Here is a 25529-nt window from a genome sequence, read left to right as displayed (position 1 = left end):
TAAAAGAAAGTCTTTTATTATCATTTGACATATAGATTAATAGTCCCCCCCCCCCTACATTTTTCAGTTGTATGAGCTGGATGATGACGAGAAACGAAAGGAGTTCCTTGATGACCTCTTCAGTTTTATGCAGAAGAGAGGTAAGTCATATTCAATAACCCATATTTAAAGTGTTGTTGTGTGCTTGGAATAATATCTAATCTGGCATTGCTGTCTCAGTAAGAGTTGCCTTTAAATGTTCTTCTCAAGCAGATTGTTACTCCCATTTTAATCAGTACCCATGAGATGTGATCAGAAGTTGTTCAAGGACTAGCTGCTCTGAGACCAGTGTACATTTTGTTTGTTCATTGTTGGAGTTCCCTTTTTTTAGTTGTCACTTCTACAACAAGTCAAGGGTTCCATTCTTTTCCTAACAACTGTCGCTGAAGTCTGCTCCGTTTTTTTACCTTTTTACTTCGTTTCCACACGTTTAAACCTTTCTCCCTCCTGATCCCAGGTAATCCTCACCCTTTATGTGATGATAATGTAGGGTAGACGCACAAGTCGTGATCCTCTCCTGCTGCTACAGTAACGTCTACATCACAAGACACAACAATTAGCCTGCCCTAATTACAGATCTCCTCTGCTGATTTGAAATTGTACGTTTGGAAATATTTGTGAATCCCTGTGAATTAAGTGCTTGCTTCTATACCCCCAGTCTTAGAGAAAATGTTCACTCACTCACTCCATAAATTTGTATCGTAGGGTAGGGTTATAGTAGTCCTGGACAGATCGATCTGGAGGGTAGCCACACACAATCATAAATTACAGTCAACCTAAACTCACCAGTTCACCTGAAACACGTCTTTGGGCTGTGGGGCGGAAGCTCATCCAAACCCACAGAGGACGTTAAAACACGACACAGAACTGTACTTGCAATTTTGCAGCCCAGGTGCTATGAGGCACCCGTGCTACCTGCTGTGCCACGGTGCTCCCCCAAGTGTTCACGTAAAAGTGAAATACATACCTTGGCTTGAGAATCGCGGGATTAACCTCAGCTAACTTCCAGCTACATCTTTATACTAATCCAAGCGCCTGGGGAGGAACAAATCAGTCGCTCACAATATAATGCTACAGTGGTTTTTAAAAAAAAAAAATAAAATTCTGTTCAGTCTGTTTTATTACTTAATATGTCTTGCAGACATGAAATAAAAAACGTGGTCTGGCCATTTCGTGTTTTTAAAATGAACTACTCCATTTTTTAACAATTTTGAGTACCTTCCCTGAATAGTGTAGATATGCAATACATAAGAGAACTTTTGGTATTCATCTTAGGGTTTTATGAACCCGTGGGCCAGCGCAGTGCGTTGTAGAGCGGCCCTGATGAAAGACTACTAGGGGACTTTGGTCAAAGGCCTTGCAAAATTTCCTGCGGAGGTTGCGCTCCTGTTTTCGGATGACAAGGGCCTCAATGCTGCTGCGGCACAGCATCCCCCAGCGCTATCAGGGCAACTGCCCTGCTGTTTGCTTTATAAATACCCCAGAGGTTTTGTGAAAACAACTCCTGGGGGTGTGGAAAACAGGGGAGGGGGACAGAAGCTGCCACCAAGTGGAAGTCGACATCCTGGAATTCTGTTGCCCTGGCAAAACATAATCAATTTTCAGCTTTATTGAGCATTGGGCGAAGCCATCTTTACATTTTCCCACAGAAAGGTGCCTTTTGAATGAGGCATGTTCGTTTTATTAGGGAAATGGAGCAGACTGGAGGGATACTTGCATAATATAAGGAAGTGAGGCACCAACTCGTAAAAAAGGAAACAATGATGGAACTATTTTTGAAGGCACAGGACTAACATCAGAGAGAATGATTTTTTTCAAGTTTTTTTTTTTTTTTTTTTTTGGCCTTGCTGTTTGTTTTTTTAAAGTGGTTTTTTCATTGTTTATTCATTTAAAGAGGTGTGAAGATTAGCTTCTTAGATTTTCTTTAACAGTGTACTGACATTTTTGTTTGTATTTTAAGATAGGGACACCTACTTCCATTTGAGTTCCTTTTTGAAAATGGACTTTGCTGAAATTAGTATTATTATTACAAAGATTAGCCTTGCATATTGAAATGGAACTTACATACAATGGGACCGTTACAGAAGTCAAACCTTTTATTCAAAATAGTTTCTCTGTGCCAGTGGGAGGCTTGATATTTGCTAGATTACTTAAATTTTAAGTCTGCCAAGTGAATAAATGTAAATGTAACTCTTTTCATGTTATATTATGAGTATATAAGGGGCACAATAATCAACAATTTGGCACTTTTGCCCACTGAGTGGAAAATGTGCTTATGTGCCCTACTTTTGACATACGGAATCCTTTGTAAAGGGCATCGAATCTTCATTTACACTGCAGAAAATGAAAGGAAGGACAGCACTAACAGGAAAGTCCTGTACATTCTTTGACGTAGGAAAGAATTCCAAGCAGTTTTCCTGTACACTGCAGAACTGTCCTTTTGCTGTTTCTTAACCAGCAATAAGGTAGTGATTTTTCGTTAAAATCTGTGCGCAGTAACGCATTTCGTTCAGTTTAGGCCCAACCATACCATACTATTACCCGCCAAATTCCTACTCAGCGTGTGGAAAGATTCAGAGAGACAAACATTGTCATAAAAATGTCAGAGTCTGCAAACTCTCGCATGTTGAACGGCCCAACAGAAAACGATTGATTTGCGCAGTTTTATTTGGCAGTTTGTTGTCTTCATTAAAATAAGCCTTGCATACTAAAAACAGCTTTAAGACTTAATAATAGTGCATATCTTGCAGAGGCAAGATTTACCAGCCACTTTCATTGGAATTCCATTAGCCAACACTTGCACCAACATGTAACAGCAGCCTGCAGCCACAGTAATCCCACCAGCATCTCAGATGTAGACCCACACTTCTGAGAATACTTATAGTGTTAATTTCTTATAAATACTGTATATTAATAGATTTTTTTTATTAAGGGATTTGAGGGGTATATCTATGATCAGGTCTAGTCATTGTACCCTGTTTCTATGGGAAAATACCCAGCTCATGCCCATCCTTTCAGTGCAAAGCACACTTTCCTCTTGCTTCTGTAGCTAATTCAGCGATTGCTCAGAGACAAACTTCATGCTTTGGATTAGGATCACACCTAGCCTTGAATGACATTTATAACGGTTTGTGCTGGTTTTTTTTTTTTAAAAATAATAGTTTTAAAATTAAAGATATTAACGATTTTACAGTTTTTAACAGGAAACAGAACAACCTTTAGAGCAGTTTGTGACATGATTGCAGCTTAGTATATTGTCTGGGTTCCATTTTCAATATTAACAATTTAGGTTATGCTGGAAAGTAAAATTTTTAAAAAGTGTACTTTAAAAATTAGTTAAGTGTCACACGTTATTTAAATTTAATTTCCACAGTTGGTTGCATTTAGCCAACCTATAGTCAGCTGTTAGTCAGCGAATGAAAGGTCATTAATGCCATCCTAGATTTTATTTATACTCAAGACCACAGGGGGTTGCACGGAAAATTTAGCCCATGCAGCTGTTCTTTCTCAATAAAAGATTTATTTTTGAACTACATGGAACAAATATGCAGTTGTAGGGTTTTCAGAATTTTTTTCATGGAGTGATTGACTTCAAAGTATCACAGAATTTTTTAAAGTGTAGCATTTGTTCAGCAGTTTTTTGTTTATGCAGTTAAAAAGTTGTTAAACAGCATATTCTTTATCAACTGTTATAAGTTCAAACAGATATAATTAGAAACAAATTTTTCAGAAGGATCTCAGCTGCTTCACGTCATGGCATTAAGATACTCTTATTTCAATATTAATGCAAATATCTTTAGCTAGAATGAGACAATTTTCAACAAGAAGTGGGAGAAGCCGTCAGACAGCTTACTTTGAAAGTGGAACAATGGTGGATCTTACCCATAAATATAGACGTTGAATTTTCTGAAATGGGTCTTTATAGATCTGCATGTGGTATGTCAGTGCGCCTATAAAATTAGCTTATGACACTGTGTCATAGTGAGTAATTAAGCATCACTGTAAACCAAAAATGTGATTCACATGCATTTTTTTTCTGTTGCTGTTAATTTCATCTGAAGTTATGACTTTATGACCTATATAATATGCCAAATATAAGAAAAAAAAAAAGTTATTCTGTCCAGTTAGAAAGCCCGCCCCTCCGATTTATCCTGTACTTTACTGTACTGTCACATATTCATTATATTGGCTAGAGTTACAAACCTAGAAGTCTTTTTTCCCAGTTGTAAGAGTGGGACAGTAAGAAGTGCAATATTACAACCCATGTCCAGCAGGAGTGTTTTAAAAAATTGGCTCTAGCAGTTTATTTTTCTTTTAACAAATTAACATGTGTTTAATAACGTGTTTCTCTAACAAAATCTGTGAAAACCATTTTTTTGGAATCGTAGAGGGACTTTAATGAGGAAAATATTATTCAAAGGATTGTGCAAATGGTTACGCTAATGAATGTAAACTTCAGTGCGACATATCTCACTGGTTAAAAAATGGTAATGTTTGCTTAATTAGCTTAATTTATATTAAATAAATTTTAAATGTTACATGACCATGTTAATGGCAGTGTTTTCCTCAGGTACGTCTGGGTGAATGCTTATGTGATTTATTTCCATTAAATAGAGGAACCATACTGTGTTGTGTCCTGTTTATAGCTACTTAGTACAGCTTGAATTTCACATTGACCAGATTTGAGTTCTAAATGACTCTTCAGTGAATAACAGGTGTGTTTCCCTGGAAATCATCTAAGTTATCCAGTAACGTTGATAAAATGAAGTATAAATAGTGTATATCCCTGTGGTAAATATGCAGACAATGTTTCAAAGTTTGTGCAACCCAGGATACAGTGACATACACATATATAGGGATGATGTTCTTCATGTTAAGGATATTGTTAATTTCGCCTGGATACATATACAATGTTTGTACAACTGGCATGAAGGCACATGATTCTCATTCCATTTTACAGTGGATCCTCAACCTGTGATAAAGCAGGACGTATGTTCATAATTTGGTTTGTTTGTAACTCTAACATCACTTTTACCACAAACCCCAATCAGTAATAGCTACATAATACAAATGTTCCTCCACTTATTCTCCAGTTAGGTTCTGTAAAACCCTCCCATAAAGTTATGATGAAGTCAGTCACATTTCGTACCTTCATCCATTAGCAATAATCTCTTCTCCAGCTCACAGTCACGGTGATCCGGAGCCTATCCCAGAACCATAGGCCATGAGATGAGGTACATCATTGACAGGACTCCAGTGGATCGCACACTCAGACTACATTAAAATTTAAACTTATCTAAATAATCAAAAATTAGCAATTTCCACAACTGCCTGTTCAGTGCCAGTTGCTGGCCAATTCAAACCTTAAGCCTGTCCCTGGTTTGTTGGCTTTTGACCACTTTCAATTTTTTTTTTTTTTTTTTGTTATACAGTCAGTAAATGTTTAATAACACAAATGTCCCTTAATTAAATCACTTCCAGCTACATTAAATTTTTTTAAAAGAAGTGAAATAAAATCTAAAAGTTCTGTTCAGTAGCGATTTTTAACTGATTTATTCCAGCAATATGTGCAATATTTGTCATCACCTTGTTGTAGCAGACACTCACAAACACCAGACTCAAACTGCAGATGCTGGAAATGTGCTGAATTAAGGCAGTCCCACAAGTATATTCTGTTTAAATGCATTTTGCTGCAAAATAACTGCTGGATATGGAAATTCAGGTGCTTTTTGGTCCAAAATATCAATGGAAATATTACAAAATGTGAAATCTTACTATTAAAAGTGTCATATACAACCGGTGGTTTGATAAATTTTACTAATGGGTGAAATGCATTTTAATTGGAAAGCAATGTGTATATTGACGTGCTTTATAGATTTCCTATAGAGAGGTTTTTTTTTTTTAATTTTGAGCCCAGGTGATTTCAGACCTGGTGGACAGCTCTTATGAATTAAATTTGATTAATTTAGTTCCTCTAAATGACTGTTAGCATGTAATTACTCACTGCAGCTATTTTCTTCACCAGAAAAGTTCCCCTGCTGTTGTGCAAGAATCATCAACTTACCAATATAACTGCAGGGCATCAAGCACGTGCTCCAGTGGAACATGTGACACGGCTGAATGACTTACCGACTGCAGCATAAAATAGTGGTGTTGACTCATACTATCATCAAAATCTCCCAAAAAATATAAAAACATGTTTTTGCACACTGAGGCTTAACAAAGAATTGGTGGAAATCAGATAAGGTGTGGAGACAGGAACCCTTTTTTTAGTTAGCGATGATTACCTAATGTTGATTGACCCTATTGATGGACCAAATAATTTTTCCATGTTGAATTGACATAACACTTAACATTTAGTTCTAAATTAGTTTCGCTTTCAGTTTGTTTGAAAAGGACCTGATAAATTCATAGACACTTGGTCTGTAGTTTTCTATACATATGTGGTAATTAATATATATTAATTGGGGGTTTTGCTTATTAAGTTTCTGTGAAATACTGGACAGATCACTATTGTTACATAGTTGTTCTTAGATATTCCAGCTGTTGAAAACGACTGGTCTCTGTTATTACAGTACCTTGTTGGGCATGAGATCACTAGGGAGAAAATTGGGCGATGGAACATTACGTGAATTCGTACTGCTAGGGAAACAACCAATTTTTTGCCTTCTTTGATGTAAAGTTGATTTTTGTATAGCCACTGTCAGTGATGGTGCATTTTAACATGTTGATTTTGTGATCTGTTTAGTATTTTGCTCCAATCCATGGAAATGTTGCTTTTTCATGCTGTCATCACCCAAATGCCTTTATCAGAAGTAGGTAGCAAAACCACCATCAGAGACTTCCAGGAGTGTGGTGCTTGAAAGTGAAATTTTGCCTTCCATTTCGCCTTCCGACTCTTAAATCCCTACAGACTCGACTCTGTCGAGGGGTCGGTGACCTATACTGTGTCCTCTAGCCCCTGCAATCATTAATCATAAGCTGCCACATAGCAATCATTTGTCAGTGGGACCTCTGAGACTTTAGATGGTGGTATCTCTTTTCAGTCCCAGGAGTATGTAAGCTTTATGGCTAAAACAAAGTAGGCCTTCTTTATTTGTATTACTTCTAAGAATACTGCCCACCATTTTTCAGATGCTCAAAATATTTGTAGTGCGGTCTGTAAAATTCATGCTTGCAAATTTAAAAACTCGAGGATGCATGCCAAATGGACAACAGGAGGTTATAAATACGTGTAAATGTCTTAGTACATTTTGTGCAGAGGTGTTCCTAAGATTATGCACTCTTAGAATCGCATACACACCGTTAATGTACTCACTGACACGGGTTCCTTTATTTATTTATTTATTTATTTTAAATAGATGGCCTTTGCAGGTTATGCATTTTCATATGGCAGTTGTGTGGAAAGAAGACTCGTAACCTGAAATGTCGAAAGGACAAAAATCAAAGTGGTTTCTAATGAAAAGATGATGGAGTGGGCGGCCAGCAGTGAGAGACGTGTCAGAGTTTCAGCCCCGCTTTTGTTAAACGAGTAATGAATCCACTTAATGTGCCAATGCTATATGTCAAATGGGCCTACAGAAATGAGAAAAATGCATTTTGTCCTGTTAAATATCCCATTTGATTGATTGTTTCCTCAAAGCTCCTAGTATAAATTGATTTCCGCCTTCAGTTCGTCAGCGTTTTCTCCTGAATTAGTGAACTTCTTGTGTTTCTACATAATGACTTGCAATACTAACTCATAGAATAAAGGGCTGTTTTAAGAGTAGCTTCAATGATTCGCAAGTGGTAGCTGGCAGACAAAATTTTCAGCAAACTATACAAAAGTTTTGTTGCCGAATACTGATAATTCTTTCAGCGGAATAGCCATTTTCGTTAAACCATGAGGGTTACTTACTTTTGTCATTACTTCTACACAGATAACATTTTTAGTACAGTTAATTTTAAATTGGTAAAAATGTATTGACATGCAGATTTTTATTACCATTTCATCTACATTTACTAGTTTTAAATTCCTCCTAACCATGTATCGTGGTGAAAAGTGTGAGGTGCAACTTATATATCTATATATGAATGTTATTTGTCAGTAATATGTAATGATGTAGACCTATAAAATATTTGACTGTTTTTCCTGACAATACATTAAAATATTGAAAACCAGACTAGTAAAACAGTACATTTAGTATATGACTTAATGTCTCTCTTTTTAATTGGAAGATCTACAAGTTTCACATTTGAGACTTCCACAATCCACCATTAAATCTTCAAGCAACTGGTCTCCCCCCAATTTTTCCCAGGTGTTGTTTCACAGCCTCTTTATCATTGATCATACACAAGGCGAACACTGCAGTGCAAAAGTGTTACTCACGCTTGTTCCAAAACAGTTTTTATCCACAGGCCATCAGGCTTGTGAACTGTGAACAACACCCATCCACTGCCTCTCCACCCATTACAGCAGACACAGTTCACCCTCTGAGCCTGAGAGGTGTCAACTACCTCCCATCCCTCCTACGTACACATCCACAACGTCAGTAACATCAGAGACCACAGACTACCTCCGTATACCTTGCACACACAAACACACACCCCGTCTCAACTGTGAAAAGATCAGTCTAACCTCTGCAGGACTTTGCACGTGTACGACTTCCATGTTTACATTGCGCGCTGCACACTTTATATACGTATATAACTTCGTTTCTTGGATTTTTCTGCACTAATAGTAATTTTTGTAATTTTGTGATTTACGCCTTGTGTTTTTCTTTCCTCATGTCCTTGCAATTTATGTCATGGGCTGCTGAGAGGATTCACAGAGTAAGAATTTCATTGTATGGTGTAACGAACTGTTTACTGTACACATGACAAACTCTTGAATCTCTAGTTGGATTCTGGGACTATTTTCTTGGACACAGATCCCATGTTACCCCCTTATTGTGAGTTTCCTGATTTGCATTTCCACGTTAACTGTAGAACACCACTTTAATTAGCTGTCTGTACTATAAAGCCAATTCACTAACAATCTACTAGAAAAGTGCGGTTATTGTCTTTGAAGGTATCAGTCAAGCAGTCTTTCCAGATGTCAACTGGCTGATTTAAATGACTTGTTTTTTTTTCTCGATAATGTACAACCATTCACACACACACACACACACACACACACACACTGTCAGAACCGCTTGTCCCATACGGGGTCACGGGGAACCGGAGCCTACCCGGCAACACAGGGCGTAAGGGGAGGGGGACACACCCAGGACGGGACGCCAGTCCGCCGCAAGGCACCCCAAGCGGGACTCGAACCCCAGACCCACCCGAGAGCAGGACTGTGGCCCAACCCACTGCGCCACCGCGCCCCCTGTCTACAACCATTCATTGTTGTAGAATTATGCAGCAGAATAGATTTTATCTCAGTCTGAAATGCACATAAGCTCTGATCCTAAAAATAGGTAAATGAGTTTTTAGACACTTAGCAAAGGTTTAAAAACCTTTCAATACAAGTACAGTAGATAGTATTCATAAGCCTTTGGGAATCCTTACTTAGGTTTGTTGAGTATTAATTGCGGAAAATCTTGGCATAGTTATTTATTTAGCGGCCACTCTCCACAAAACGGCGCGTAACCAAGAGTAAACGAAAGTGCGTTTCACAACAAAGAGCTTCAGAAGCATAGGCGCGATTCCCAGCGCACAGTCAGTTTGTCCAATACCTCTGGTACACATTACACAAGTACATTACATTTGAATTTATTTATTTAGAAGATGCTTTTCTCCAAAGGCGCGGTGGCGCAGGGGGTTGGACCGGGTCCTGCTCTCCGGTGGGTCTGGGGTTCGAGTCCCGCTTGGGGTGCCTTGCGATGGACTGGCGTCCCGTCCTGGGTGTGTCCCCTCCCCCTCCGGCCTTACGCTCTGTGTTGCCGGGTAGGCTCCGGTTCCCCGCGACCCCGTATGGGATGAGCGGTTCTGAAAAAATGTGACTTCCAATGAACTCTATGTAATGTTATCAGCCAACACACCTTATTCACTGTGGTGACTTACACTGCTAGATACACTACTTACAATGGGTCACTCATCTATACACCAGTGGAACACACATACTCTGTCACTCACACACTACAGTAGCTTCCCATACAGTTGAGCCTGATGGTAAATACAAAGGTGATTGTAACAGATGGTGTGATGTGACTTTATATCGCTATCAAGAAGATAAACAGTGAAGTCAAGAGTTGTTTTGAGACCTCTTTTTATGCTGTAAGAGTTTCAGAAATTCACAGTACTTGTGTCTGGTAATCCACTTTAATATGGAAAAGATCTATGTAAGGAATGCGACCAAAATAGATCTTTTAAAAATGCACAGTAGAGGATAAAGGCTAAGACGGGATGAGATATTAAGTACACTGGTCACTGAGCAATAGCAGTAGAGGCATATTTAACTCACTGTTCTCTACCATACCCAGTATTCTGTAATGAGAAAGTGACTGCAAGTTAGCTAGAACATCATTTATAATAAAAAGAAGGCCATGTAAGTTTATTAATTGAATTTTTACTCTTGTGTGTGGTCATGATGATGTGCCGTTATAGTAAGGTGATACATTTAGCATATCCTCTTATACGTAGTGGGGGCGCGGTGGCACAGCGGGTTTGATCGGGTCCTGCTCTCTGGCGGGTCTGGGGTTCGAGTCCTTCTTGGGGTGCCTTGCGACAGACTGGCGTCCCATCCTGGGTTTGTCCCCTCCAGCCTTCCGCCCTGTATTGCCGGGTTAGGCTCCGGCTTGCCGTGACCCTGCTTGGGACAAGCGGCTTCGGCAGGTGTACGTGTGTGTGTCTTATCCATAGCCGAGAATATGTTATATTATTCATTTGGGCCCTTGGAGGTCCAAATCCGTGAGGTTTTTCTTCTAGCTGCTCAGGAAACAAGATGATGCAACCGAATGTTGTGTCTCAACCTGTTTAACTCCCTATTTTACAGCTTTTACAGGTATGAAAAGTGTTGGAAAGCCTGCTAGACTCAGCCCTCCAGGACTGCAATTAAACCACTCAACAGCATAGAGCAAAGTGGAGGAACACTATTGACTGTTTCAATTCATTATGAATAAAAATAATTTTTGCACTTATACTACAAATTATTTTTTTAAACAAATGTTCTCTTGGCATCAGCCATGCAACTTGAAGAGGATATTATGACAAGTTTAATTTTTACTTTTATTATTTCCCTTCTTCACAACTTTAGGGTAAATTAGTGTTCATTCATTATATGAAATGATTTAAAAATCTATTCTTATCGGGACAGTTTCACTTTTCACACTTGCAGTCAAGGAAAATTTAACTTGAAATATTGATTTCTCTGTGTCCATCTTAGCCGACACAGTTTAGACGCTTTGAAGACATCATTCTAAATGGGGGTATGTGTGTGTGCTTGTAAGGCATTCTAGTGTGTGTCTTTCAGAGGGCTCTGAAATACAGTAATGCTGCTTGTTTTAGTAAGAAGTGCAGTTAATTTCTGCAGTGGCAAGGAATTTTCCCTTTGTTTACATGCATATAGATTTAATTCACTGTGCTCATTCCTTAATAGTAGAGTATATATGACCCCAAGAACACTTTAGTTGCTCAGTAGACTCTGGCAGTTGGCTTTGTATTTCTCAAATTTTATTTGAACATATTAAGGGTATTTAATACACCTTTTTTTCTGCAATATAGCTTAAACGGTGTACTGTATATGCTGTTTAGAGGTGAGCATTTATGAGTGTAATGTAAATGATTAACAGAGTAAATCACGTGGTGCTCCATGAACAGTCCTGGCCTCTAACTTTATCTCTAAGTGCTCCTCAACACTTACTGGCCTTTGTGGCATTCGGTGATGAGGTGGTTGGGTTTCTTCTACACTCTGTCCTCACATGATCCCCTACAGCCAGTTTGACACCCAAAGGGCTGCAGATGGAATCAGGTGGTGATGGTGGTGATGATGATGATGATTTTCTTCAAGGGGGTTGGATCTCCTGCTGAAGCCTCAAGCCTGTGGAGTGAAAGAGTGGGTGGCTGGAAGCATCTACATCAGATGGGCTGTGAGCCTGTATTGCATACTGCTTCCAAGTTGGCCTCAATGTCGCACTTCTGGTGGGGACATAAGAACGAAGCTATTGGCCATCTCTAAACTGTGACTGGGGAGTAAAGGGTAGAAATCAGCTTGAGAAAGCATGACAAAAATGCATGAGTCTGGCTCAAAGGTTTTTTTTCCCAGCTTATACTACATTCAGCTCCTTGTAATACAATTTAGTATGCACTAAAGCAGTGAAATTTGAGAAGGGATGTCTATGTGTAGTACTCCCATTTGATTTAAATGTTAAAAATATTAAAAATATCAGTCTGAAGTTGATCTTTGCTAAAAGGAACCTTAACACAAAGAAAACAAATGACCTAAAAAAGATTATTGTTCCAAGGAGCTTTTTCTTTTTGTTTTTTTTTTTTTTTTTTTTCTTGAAGAAAAGTAGTCTTATCATTCAACTTGTGATGTCAGTTTGCCACTAAGCTGAATGATGCACAGGCTGTGAACTGAAGGAGAATGTTAAAAAGAAGATTGTGGTAGGCAAGTGGGTGCTTTTACTGGGTGATGTAGAGCCAGCATTGTCCTTGGAAACAGTGGGGAATGAATCTTTTATTTTAATAGTGCCTCTGTCTGCACATCAGAGCAGGAAAATGAAGCCGTAATTACAAAACCTAATTGATGTCTTTTAGGCACAGTAGACGATACTTCAGTGCCCGCGCGCTTCATCTCGGCATTGTCTGCATCGGCTGTGTTTGCGCTATATTTCCTGAGTTATTGATTGCTATCATGGTCAATTCGATGTTCACAATGGAACTCTATCAGCAAAATGTGGGTTAATTATCTCGGGGTCAGCCTCTCTAGTGTATCACACAAAGGGCTTGGCCCCTCACACATTATGACTCGCATTAGGTTACAAGGGAAAATGATTGGTTTGTCGTTTTACCTCCACTAATTAATGCCTTTGCAGCAGATATAATATTCAGGGACGTTTTTCAGTTACTTGGGATTATACTGAAAATGTGCTATTCTGTTATGCAACTTGTAAATCATGCAAAGCGCGTGAAACGTTTTTTTCCTTTTCCCACCCATACTGAGATGCTGTACGAGATTTCAGTTTGTAAGAAAAAGTTATAAAAGGGCTTGGTTTATGGCAAATTGATGAATTATGACTACCGTATTTTATTCTGCTTGATCTGTTATGTTTGTGTGAAACAGACTCCCATACAGGAACATGAAGCTGTATATTTTTGTATACTGTCCTTCTTATTCAATACATATAGTCTTTTTTTAATGGAACACTGATCACAGTCAGAGACCCTTATACTCTTGGAGATATTTTCTTACAGAGGAAGTAAATTTTTTGGAAATTTGGGTTCATTTTATGCATTTTTTTCCTCCAAGTGGAACAGAGAAAAACATTCAGAAGCAAAATATAAAATTTGCTTATAATTGGTAAATTTATATGCAGTGACATCAGCTGTCTTATATTTTACCCAGACAAGGGCTGCAGTTCATCATTAGCGGTCATTAACAGTTTTCATTCCTTTCCATTTTTTGGCAGGCGTCTTATATAAGGGTCCATTTTTACCTGACTTCTTGATTAGTTGCATCTATACTTCATATTACACATTCTTATACAGAATTAATGAAGATCAAGAAAGAAGGTATTAAGCATTTCTACATTTTTCTCATCTCATGTCAAAAATAACATTGTGAAGCACAGTAGTGGCTTCAGTTTAACCCTCAGCCATTAGTGCAGTTATTGTTACACAAAGTCGGGGGCTGTAAGGTACAGCAAACAAAGTAAAACTGTGAAAACTTAACTGGGGCTGTCCAGCTTTGAAGGAATTCTGTAATCACCATCTGTCTGGGGGCAGCAAGGTTTAATCTAAAGAGGCTTGTCTTGGCCAGGACATTTCATATTTACATCCTATGAGTGTATTGCACGAACAGAATATTTTCAAAAGCCCATTGGAACAACATACCTGCAGTGTGCGACTGCTCTAATCAAGAGTTGACAAAAACAGCCATCCGGTCTTTCTCCCAGCCAGTTAATTGAGAAAACAGATTTTGTATCTAGGTTTTAAAACTGACATTTCCTGTTAACGAACGAGCACGGTTGTCAGACATTTTACTTAGTCTAGATTAATTGGCCTTATAACCAGCAGAGAGGCCTGTCAATGGGCTCAAGTTAATGGCATTGATTGTGGATATCGTGTTTGTTTCTGCAGGGACCCCCGTGAATCGTATTCCTATCATGGCCAAACAGGTGCTGGATCTCTACACTCTGTACAAGCTCGTCACAGAGAAAGGCGGCTTGGTGGAAGTCATCAATAAGAAGATATGGCGCGAGATTACCAAAGGTCTAAACCTCCCTACCTCTATCACCAGTGCAGCTTTCACTCTCAGAACACAGTGAGTAACAGCTCTTTGACAGCCCAGTCTCGAGAGTCTCCCTGGACTCGCAGATTTATTTCAAATAAGATATTTGGTCAACTGTGTGTCTTCACGTCATTGCAAGTATTGGAAAATTACAAGTGTTTATGATTGCGCAATAACTCCAATGCATGTTTTAAAGACTATTACTGGCAGTAAATGGACTCACCAAGGTGTAATTGTTTAAATGTAGAGGTCTGTATACAATGCATTGCACAGAAAATGATTATTTGGTAATTACAATGTATTGTTTTGATAATTGTGTCTTATGTGAATTTTCTCCACTGGTCATAAATTGACAAAATGGCCTTTTATTTATTGAGGTATTTACACCTTGCCAAGCTTTAGTGTAATATGTAATATGCTACTTAATGCATGCTTGGCCTTGACTACAAATGGAAAAAGGGAACTTGTTTGCACAAGTTGATCAGCAGACCTGTAATTTAAGCTGCTAAATCATTCCCACAGAAGCCAATATCTTATTAGACATTAGTCAACCGCAAGTAAATACACCAGTCTCAGAACGACTCATAACCAATTAGGCCAACATGACTTCTGAAGCATGATTGCACTAAACACCTGGCTTGCAAAAGCCCTGTGAGAAAGTGGAAGTGCTTTTGAATGACAAGCATCATACTTATTTCTTTTGATTTTGCAGGTATATGAAGTACCTCTATCCCTACGAATGTGAAAAGCGAGGGCTGAGCTCCCCCGGGGAGCTCCAGGCAGCTATCGACAGTAATCGGAGGGAGGGGCGCAGACAGAGCTATGGCTCTGCTGTCTTCAGCTACTCCCCTGTGAACACGCCTGCTGCTCTCTCGTCGCCCAAGATCCAGATCCCCCACATGGGCGTGACAAACCCCAGCGTTGCCCAGTTCACTCACGGCCTCTCTGTCAAGAAAGGTATGGGTGGGTCAGCCTCTCTCTCTTCCAGGCTCTGTATCTCATATTGACACAAAACACATTATTAAAAAAAATCAATGTTCTACTTCAAATTGCTGTGGTTGTACAGGTTTTTTGCCATTTTAAAAATTCAGGTCAAATGAAAAGATCCCCTTGAAAATAAGTAACCTCTTAAGTACAGAAATAGTCTATAAAAAGTCAGGCTTTGGCTGCTGATTGACTTTTTTAGCTCTTAATTAGATGTTCTGGCTCTTAATTTTACAGTTAAAGATAATTGGATTTGAATATTTGTCAACTATGAGAAAGAGTATTAATGGAAAATACCAAGGCTTTTCGCTAAAGGTCATTTAAGAATTTTTATAAAATTTAATGCAAGTCAGAAGAAGTAAATGAGGAAATTAATTGAGGACCTAAGTCAAGTCTAGAGGTAGTGGAAATTGTTATATGGTGGTGGGCATCTAGTTTGCTAGGATGAACTTGCTGTATTTTTTTTTGCATGTGTTTTGCACACTATGCAGTTCTTTGCATATTTGTTGTTTACTGCATCTCTCTTTAAAAGGGGTGTTTGTTAATGCATCCTTGTGCCTTTTTGTTTTTCTAAATGAGGTACATGGTGTAGACTTCCGTAGAAAGGGTGTCCCCTGAGTTAGATAATGACTAAACGGTGATTTTTAGCTGTAATTCCATTTACAGCAATTACCTTGTTTAAAAATAATTGTTAAAAATCCATAGTTTTCTGGGGTTTTTTTAGTTTATTTTTGTAGCCTTTTTACGGGGTCAGACTCCCTGGTTTTTGCTGAGCAGATACTGAAATGTTAACCGACCTGATAGGCTGGGAATAACGCAGACTGGCCTCTGTCAAAACCAAAGATCTCTGCAAAGGCATACCGTGAGGTATTTTAAAATTGTATCTATAGAAGAACGGCAGTTTTTGTTTGTGTCGAGTCACATTTTTATTTTCATAGCAGGAAGAGAAAACAGCGGTGTTTCTCATGGCACAGATATGTATGTAAACAACTCGCTCAGCTGACGACAAAACGTCACAGCGGAGCACTCGCTTTGTCTCTAGAAGCACTGGAATTCCACAACAGCGACGAATGTCACGTCATATCACGTGAGCTAGGCTTGTTCCTTCTCTCCAGCAGAAAGATTTAGTAGTAGAAGTAGCAGCTGCTGAGAGGATGCATCTTGTAGGACTTCCCAAAACCGTCACTGCTGGTTTCCGTCACGCAGCCGTGAGCAGGGGTGGGAGAAGGGGAGTGCTGCCCAGACAGGATGAGGTCTGTTTTGGTGATTTCTTCATCTGGAAGAAGAAAGTTGTAAAGTTATGTTTCCCCCACTCCACACCGTTTTTAAATTTTTTTTTTTTTTTTTTTTTTTTTTTTAACGGACATCTGAATAGGACAGTTTACAAATAGTCCAGGTGGTTCACAAAAGAAGGATGAGTCAGCTGGAAGACTGCTCTCTCTCATTATTACTTATTGTTGTTATTTCCAAAATGTGTTGCCCTAGACACATCATAATGATCATCAGTCTTCCCTGCACTAGCTGTCATCTAGGTCATCCTACTGCGAGTCTTGCAGTATCTCATGTAAAAAGAATGAGTGTATTTCACCATCAAATGCAAGCTTCCAGCATTCGTAACTTTATCAAGGACATCTCCTGCTTGAACAGAGCAGTTGCTGTAAAGAATTAAGAGTTTGAGTGAAAATGAGGTGAACCTGCTAAATATGGGGGGGTGGAGGGGGAGACAAGACAAGACATGGAGTGAGTGCTCTTGCTTTGCTTTTTTCATACAAGATCTTTTTCTTACAGAGGACCCGGGGCTCTCCAGCAGCATGCCAAGCCGACTCACCATTCCTGCTTCGCTAGCTGGGGGGCATCACACAGCAGCTGCCCACGCCGTGGCTGCGCAAGCGGCAGCAGCACAGGCTGTGGCTGCACAGGCATCGGCTCTAGAGCAGCTACGGGAGAAGCTTGTATCTGGTGAACCTCCAGAGAAGAAGATCATGCTGATGGCTGAGGAGCAGCAGAGGATCATGCAGCAGGCTCTCCATCAGAACCTCTTTGCCATGGCAACGCAGCTACCCATCAACATGAAGGTCAACAGCAGAGGTGAGTACACCACACATACTGCTGAGGGCAGTAGTGTCAGATGACTTTAAAAGAATGCTGAAGTCTCACAACGGACCCTTTGGATGTATTCTTGAGTAAGGCTTCCTAACCTGAATTGCTTAAACAGAAATGTCCAGTCTGAGAAACTGGTAAAATTAGAAGTTGCTTTGGAAAAAGCATCAAGTAAGAAAATAAAAGGACTCAAAAAAGCAATTTGTCATTCTTCACTCCTAATGGAAGGTACCTACCGTTTCCTGAAATCAAACAATCTTTGCATGGAAGTCTATGATTGTATTGCTTATAACTGTGATAGTTTGTTGCTCTTATTTTTAGTAGTTCTTTTATTAGAGTGCCTAATTTTAAACCACAGTGGTGAAGAAAAAAGAAATTACATGCAAAAATATTGGTCCTTTGGTAAGTTGTTCTGACTATAATTTGACAAGAATACAAGTCCAGCTTGATATTTGACAGGTGTGTATTTGTTTACCTGATTTCATATAATGTATGTGAAACATAATTCATGAAATCAGCAGTTTTGTGTTTTTATGGCTGCTATGAAAATAATAATGCTTTTAAGACAACAGGTGATGTGGTAGGCCTCTGTGACATCACCAGGCTAAAATGTCACTGCAGTAGTAATTATGGTTAATTTTGTACTCCCTTAACATTAAGGCATATTATTATTACTGTTATTGTTGCTTAGGTTAGAATTCTATCCATTGTGATACAATTGACACAATTGAATTTACAATTTTACCCATTGTTACACCTTAGCTTTTTTGGGGAGGGGGGGCATTTAAGTACAGGTGGTCCCTGATTTATGATGGTTCGACTTAAGATTTTTTCAACTTTACGATGGTGAGTTGGCAATAGACATTCAGTAGAAACTGTACTTTAAATTATTAATTTTTTTGTCCCAGGCAAGTGATACTCTGTTGCAGTGCTGTGTAATAGGTGTATTAAATGCATTTTAAACTTATGATGGGTTTTGCTGAACGTAACCCCATCGTAAATTGGGGACCACCTGTACCTTTCTCAATGGTATTACATTTATAGCTGACACTTTTCTCCACAATTACTACAAGGTTACAATTATTTACCCATTTATACAGCTTGGTAATTTTTACTGGAGCAATGCAGGGTAAGTACCTTGCCCAAGGGTACTACAGCCAGAGGGGGGATCAAACCTGCAATCTTTAGAGCCAAAGGCAGCAGTTCTAACCACTACACTACCAGCTGTCCTCCGCTGGTATTACATCAAGGCCCCCTCCCGAAACCTGAACAGGCAATCTTGAGGTTACAAGCTTGCAACCATGGTGACCAGGCATCTACTGTACTTTACATTTATATTTGGAAAGTTGTCATTTTTCCAGAAACTTTCAAATAGTCATTAGCAAAATGCTTTTCACATGCATATCTGATTTAGAATGACATCTCAATCATGAGCATAGCAATGTCTAAATGCTGAACAGAGGGAAATCAGGGAAAATATTAAGATATTAATAATTACTACTATTAATATTTAGTACTGTATAGAAATTTCTTTCATTGCTTTATACAGCGGTAGCTGGTCAGTATAAATGGATTTTCCTTTCTTTGACACAGTTATCTTTCTTTGCAAACCTTTGATAAACTACTCCTAAGTCCTGTCACTCATGAGTTATGACTGTTATTCGGTGCTGATCTCTTTCTGCTTCTTGTGTTCCTTTTAAAAGATGTTCATATTGAGTTTTTTTTCCCTCCTCCCCCTGTTCGGCTCCTTTCTGACAGATGATAGACAAGAGACTGCATTGAACCTGTCTACCAACTGCATTAGCAGCATCAACATGTCAATAGAAATAAATGGAGTTGTCTACACAGGTAAATAGAGGACCGCTTGCTGATGTAATTGCAGGCAGGAAATTCAATAAGTTATAGCAGCAACCCTGCACTTAGTCCTCCACGCAATTTGATGTCTTTGCTATAAAATCCATCGTAATGAAGTGGCAGTCCAATAGAGTTAAAAAAGTTAAATATCTCAAAATTGGGCCTGCAGCTTCGAGGTCGATGGGGCTTATTGTCTTACGTGCCAGGCGAAAGACCACTTGTTTTAACTGGAAACAGCGCTTTTGTGCCTCAGCTGAGAGCTTTAATTACCTTTAGTTAGGTAATTCATGTTGCGGCATGAGCCTATTGGAAATATTCAGTGGGATAGCCAGCTTCAAATCTAAAAGGATTCTGAAAGGCTTCCTGAGTTGCTTCTAATATTATCACTGATTTAAAGGGTTTTGTCTCCATTTGATCCTAGCACAATCTGAGATGGTATTTATATCCTATTAGTCTTTGACAAAATGAATTGTGGTGCACAATGTGAATTGTCAGTGACAGTGTGTCCATGAGTCGAGCGTTCATTTTAATGCTACAAGAACAACGCTGCCACCGATGCGTCGATTACTTTGTCAAGATTCTATGTCCCGGAAGAGTAAAGTGCACAGTTTTCAGTTTTGCCAAAGATGGTCATTGTTGCCGTGTAAAAAATAACACAGCAGGCTAATTTACTTTTAAGTAACTAAATCATAGTCATTGGTCAAAGTCATGGTTTCATTTCAAGAGCTGTAACAATGTATGTGTAGGTGTGCATGACTGGCTTTGGAGAAAGGACGCTCTTGTGCTGCTAACTCTTCCGTTCCATCGCTTCTCGTACAGGTGTCCTCTTTGCCCGGAAGTCGGCCATTCCGGTGATGCCAGGAAGCAACGGAGGCAGCCTCAAGGGCTCACAGGGGAAGTCCAGTCCTGGACTACCCACCCACATCCAGCCTTCTTCCTCCTCCTCCTCCTCCTCCTCTTCCTCCTCGCTCTCCTCTTCATCCTCTGTGGCCCTTGGACACACTTCCAGCAGTTCGCCCTGAGCTGGGTGGAAAGTGGCAAGAACTTTGCCTTGCAGTTTCTTCTCCTTTTTCTCCTTCTCAAACCCATCGATGAATCTGCAAATGAAAGACAGAGACTTTTAAAGATTTTTTTTTTTTTTTACCCCCACCCTCTCCTGAGTTCCTAGGGCAAATGGGTGAAGTAGTGAAATGGTTACATTTGCAGTGGGGGTTAACAAAAGAAAATGGTTATGTTAAATCAATTATTATATCACTGATTGGACAGCCTTAAACAAGTGCTAATACAATAGCCACAAAGAGCTGCAGGGAGGGACAATCTCACGGCAGGTAAAAGGAACTATTGATTCCGTTCCTTTCCTTGGCAGAAGATGGGGTTAGCTATGTTTAGGTCCTGCAGATGCTATTGTTCGGCACATTATATTTCATTGGCTGTGTTACTGCTGTCAGTGCGAGTGTACATTTGTCACTATATATTTCGGTAGCTTACAGACCTCTGGTCCTGACACAGGCTGGAGGAGGTATCATTTTTCAGCTAGTACCAAAGAACAAATTCATCATTCATATTGTGTGTTCAGTAAGACTGCAAAAAAGTATTGAATTTATTAACAGATGCATGTTTTAAAAGCAAGAGATTTTTTTTTTTTTTCCCCTGAATCAAAGCACAAAATGCAGAAAGGGGGCAGTAGTATTCAAAGCACATTTTTTCAGAGCCGTTTCTCAAGAGAAGTCTTTGATGAAACCGCGGCTGTGGTGAAAGCTTTTCACTGACATATCTGTTTTGCCCTCTCTTTCTGTCACTGCGACAGTGGAGCGCAGTGGTTCTCAACCCTGGTTTGAATGCTTCCTATTCTAAACTCTTAATAAACTACGCTAGATGAGGCTGTTACAAAATAGTGATATCACTAACAGCTGTTACAATGCCCTCGAAAACTGACAGCTGCGTTTATGCAAAAATGTTCTAACTTCATTTCTGCCCTTTAAACAAAGTTTAATTCAGCTTTACATATAGTGCATAATTATGCTCTATAATTAGTTCTATGGGACTATAAATGATTCATTATGATTAGGGGAAAAGTCATTTAACTAATAATGAGCAAAAGGAAAGAAAAACATTTTATTGCTTTTATAACAACAGTAGAAACACACCAAAGTCCTTGAGAAAGACTCACCAAGATGTCAAATATGCCAGATTTGTTCGAATATCACCGACTCAATCGAGCCTAGTTTAATTAAGAGTTCAGCTGGAACAAAGTATAATGCACACGGAGCAGGTGGCTGAAACATGGTTGAGAATCAGTTTAGTGCACAAATATAAATCTTAAATATTTAAAGAGAAACAGTTTTAGGTATAAAGTAAAATGTGCGCCACAAGCAACAGTGAAAATGGCTAGTTAACCAGCCTTGTGAAGCAGGCAAGGTTATTGCAGACAATCTGTTATCAATTTAAAGGAAGCTGGGGAGTTTGATTACTGCATTTCAAGTCAGATTAAAAAGGAAGCGCATCAAGCTCTACGTTTAATAATCACAATTGTGGGGACTAGGTCAATATGCAGTGACTTTAATCACAGTATAATCAGTAGTGATAAAGGCTTGGAATTATGTTGTATTCCTACGACGACAACAGAAAAAAAAAAAAAACGAAAAAAAATCAAACTTGATTTTCTTTAACTTTATTTGCTTAATTGGCCTTGCTAATCCTATAGTTTAAGTCAACTATTTTTATTCTTATACCACCAAGTTCTATTTTTTTGTAAAATCTGTTTTCAGTGTCTTCTCAGTTTGAGAGATACCTCACTATCTACCTCTTAGGTATATATTAGATTTTATATATATAATAAACATTATATATATAAAATGTAAAGTGAAATCTAATGTACATCCTTTAGTTTGAAAAAATGTTTTTGTTTGAACAGATCACTGGATTTCTTTTTTTTTTTTTGTCCTCCTTCATATTGTTATACCAAAGAAGGGAAAATTCTATGAACGCGCATCTACCTCATTTGTCTTAGGCTGTGCCAACAAACATGACCACAGTTTTAATTGCCAGTTATATATAGGTCCACGCATTCTATTTGCTTGAACGTAATGTATGTATTGAGGCAAAACCAATAGTAGCTAGCACTAGGAAATGAAGCAAACTGTTTGTTTGCATTTCTTGTTTGTTTTATAAGAGTGTATTGTTGGGATGGTAAGTTTTATTTTTATGTACAAATGATCCCGTTTCAAGGTGTTCTAAGTAAGATGATCATCATTCTTTTGTTTTGTAGCTTTAATGTATGTATAATAAAGATCATGTTAAGTTATGAAATTCAGGATCGTGAAAAAGCATCAGCGTTCAATGAACTGGATTTGGTAAGTGTTTATTTCTGAAGGTTGTTGCTTTCTCATCTTTTGTTATTAAAACAAAAAAGGTCCGCAGGAGTCATTAAGGGAGAACTTGTGAGTGGCATAGTCTTTTACATGTCTCTTCATTATGAGACTTCCTGTGGAGGTATGGGTTAGAGGAAATTCCATGCCAAAGTCAATTTCAGTTCAAAGGCACTTCTGAAAGAAAAAGGAAATAGCTGTTTGATCAGATATTAAACACAATGCTGTTTCGCATGAAAAAAAATCTATCACTTGTACATTAGTTTAGCACAATGATTTATATAATTTAAGGTGCAGATTTTTCCTAAGTTGGTTTCTGCAAAAACTGTAATAAAGGCTAAATGGCTGAAGGACAAGCAGAATGTATTTATAGCATTTTGTGGAGCATTAGGGCGCCAAAGACACAAACATTTTTAACATTCTTATTGTTTTAGCTGTTGTTGGGATACACATTAGAAATGTACTTTTTCTGGAAACATCTGCACATTCACATGCGACTGTTTCCTCACACACAAGTGGATTTTGGCCGATGTGAAAAGAGAGAATTGCCAACAACTACAGAGATTGTTGCTGACTGTGGGGGAAAAAAAAAAGAATTACAATCCCTGTAATTCTTCTAACCAAAGATCAAACGTAAGCAATTACAGAAACCTTTGTTACGAGCACACGCAACAAAACACACAAAAGGTGTGTTTTCGGAAAAAAGAGAAATGCAGTTGTCTCAGTATGTTTACTTTGTCCAGAAATGTTATCTATGCTATGCTGGTAGATATTAGATCCTATAATGGCTTTACTCGCTGTGTATGAGGCTTTAGATATTTCTTTTCTTGTTTATTTTGATAAATCCAGTGCATTATGGTAAAGCTGGATTGTGGTGCTCAGGGGTTTCAAACATAAAAAACAGGTGAAAGAGACTTTTTGTTTTTGCCATTTAACTTGTAGCACAAAGTAGAAATAAAATGCTGCTTTAAACTAAGTGACCATGGACTTGTGTTTGAAATATTAATTTTTAATTTTTTGCATTGCTTTTTCGGTTTTAACTGGTAGCTCGTGTGACGGTTCAAACAAGATCATTCTGAATGTGGCTAATACTCAAATATCTTTTCCATTTTCCAAAAGTGAGCATTTGAATTGGCTAAATCTTTTATATAGTCCTCACTAATGTTTAGTCCCCTATTACACAATTGCTGTCATTCAGACTGATTTGTTTTATTTAATAATACATTTAATTTAATTAGCATAACATTTTAGTGACCCTTTCCATGATCCTTGTGCGTAAAACAAAATTTATCATCCATAACAGTTTAAAATGTATTACAGATGTAAGCAAAGGAGCTCAACCAGTTTTTTTTTTTTTTTTTAAACTGTTTTAACTTCTTCTGTGCTAATAGTGTTCAACATGTTGCTTTACTGCCAAGTGTTCATCCCACAGGATTTAGTCCCTCAACTTTGTCTCATAATGCAGAGTGTAAACTAGAGCAACCCAGTAACTAAAATATATTAATTAATCCTAATAAAATCACACAAAAAGAAGCAAATTCAAACAATAATTATGTCCAAGCAACATTTATAATAAGTAGAAAAATTACACAAATCAAGCCCCACTCAACAATACAGGCTATTAAAGTAATGATTCCAGAGTTTGCAGCATTAAACAAGTGGAATGGGGAAGGAAAAAAAGAGCTAAATTAAGGGCTGAGTGCCTGATGTAATTAGGAACAGCCAAGGTTAGCAGACATCAATGATGCTGCAGGGACTTGCAGGTAATAGAGTCATTATCGGACTCAAGGAGTGTTACATTACACTTCTGAATAAACAAAAACAAATTAAGAGGAGTCCTCCAATAATGGGTTATCTTGTCAGCAACTGACTGAAATCCATGCCCTATAACACAGTGTTAATTTTATGCATCAATGACAACCACGGTCTGAATCAATAACAGTACTATAAAGTAAAGAATACCATTAATTAAGTTCAGAGTAATGGAGGGAGCGTTCAGTAGGATAAAGGGTGTGTGTCTACAGTAGGTTTGTCATATTTTATGTTTCCTTGCTCCTAAATTACCACATTCATGTGCATAAAATCATTCCTTCCAGTAAGTGACCACCGTGCATATCTCCGCAGTCTCATGCCAGATTTCCCTTCATCCGACGCTGACCGGTAGCCATGTCTCAGATCTGCACAAGGCCGCTTACCCTCAAAAGAGCAGCACGCCTTTTCTGAGTGCAGCGATTCAGCGGGACCCGCAGCTTAACCGCTGCACGCTCTTCGCTCACTCGTCCTCGGGCAGCGTTTCTTTGGCGGTTTTGGCCAAGGACGAGCTCAAGGTGATCAGGTGTGCATTTTCAACCCAGGGTGTCATCCCTTTTTGGCATCAGTGTTGATCTTCAAATTTTTCCCTGAGATGAACAGATTTAAAAGAACAGATGGCTTGACCTGGGGTTTCTCACACTCATTTTTGTTAACCACTTGTCCAAGTTAGGTTCATGACGGAGCGGAGTCTATCCAAGGGGCATTGGCTGCTTAGGATATATCCTGGATGGAGCACCAGTCCATCACAGGGCAGGCTATTTAGCACCACCTCTCTCTCCATTTAACCGCTAGTTCCGGTCAGGGTCCTGGCAGTCTGGAGTCTATCCCAGAATCACTGGGTGCAAAGCAGGCAGGTACACCCTGCATGAGACAAGCATATCATAGGGTTGCCACACACACTATGGACAATTTACAGTGTCCAGGTCACTCGATACGTCTTTGGACTGTGGAAGTAAAGC

The 25529-nt window shown here is 38.8% G+C and overlaps 1 protein-coding gene across 2 annotated transcripts in view; it reads left to right on the top strand.

Annotated features, from left to right (window-relative positions):
• Positions 1-22121, top strand: part of arid3c (AT rich interactive domain 3C (BRIGHT-like)) — a 61935-nt gene extending 39814 nt beyond the window's left edge. For both annotated transcript variants that reach the window (XM_029252640.1, XM_029252639.1), the window contains exons 3-8: positions 68-140; positions 14302-14485; positions 15165-15409; positions 17225-17524; positions 19295-19384; positions 20210-22121. In XM_029252640.1, coding sequence (XP_029108473.1) covers positions 68-140; positions 14302-14485; positions 15165-15409; positions 17225-17524; positions 19295-19384; positions 20210-20412 — 1095 coding nt within the window. In that variant the 3' untranslated portion in view covers positions 20413-22121. The remainder of the gene's footprint in view (positions 1-67; positions 141-14301; positions 14486-15164; positions 15410-17224; positions 17525-19294; positions 19385-20209) is intronic.
• The last annotated feature ends 3408 nt before the right edge of the window (positions 22122-25529 follow it).

This window comes from Scleropages formosus, chromosome 6, assembly GCF_900964775.1.
Source record: "Scleropages formosus chromosome 6, fSclFor1.1, whole genome shotgun sequence".
Classification (NCBI taxonomy): Eukaryota; Metazoa; Chordata; class Actinopteri; order Osteoglossiformes; family Osteoglossidae; genus Scleropages; species Scleropages formosus.
The sequence above is the reverse complement of the archived record's forward strand: the minus strand, read 5'-3'. Positions and strand labels throughout refer to the sequence as shown.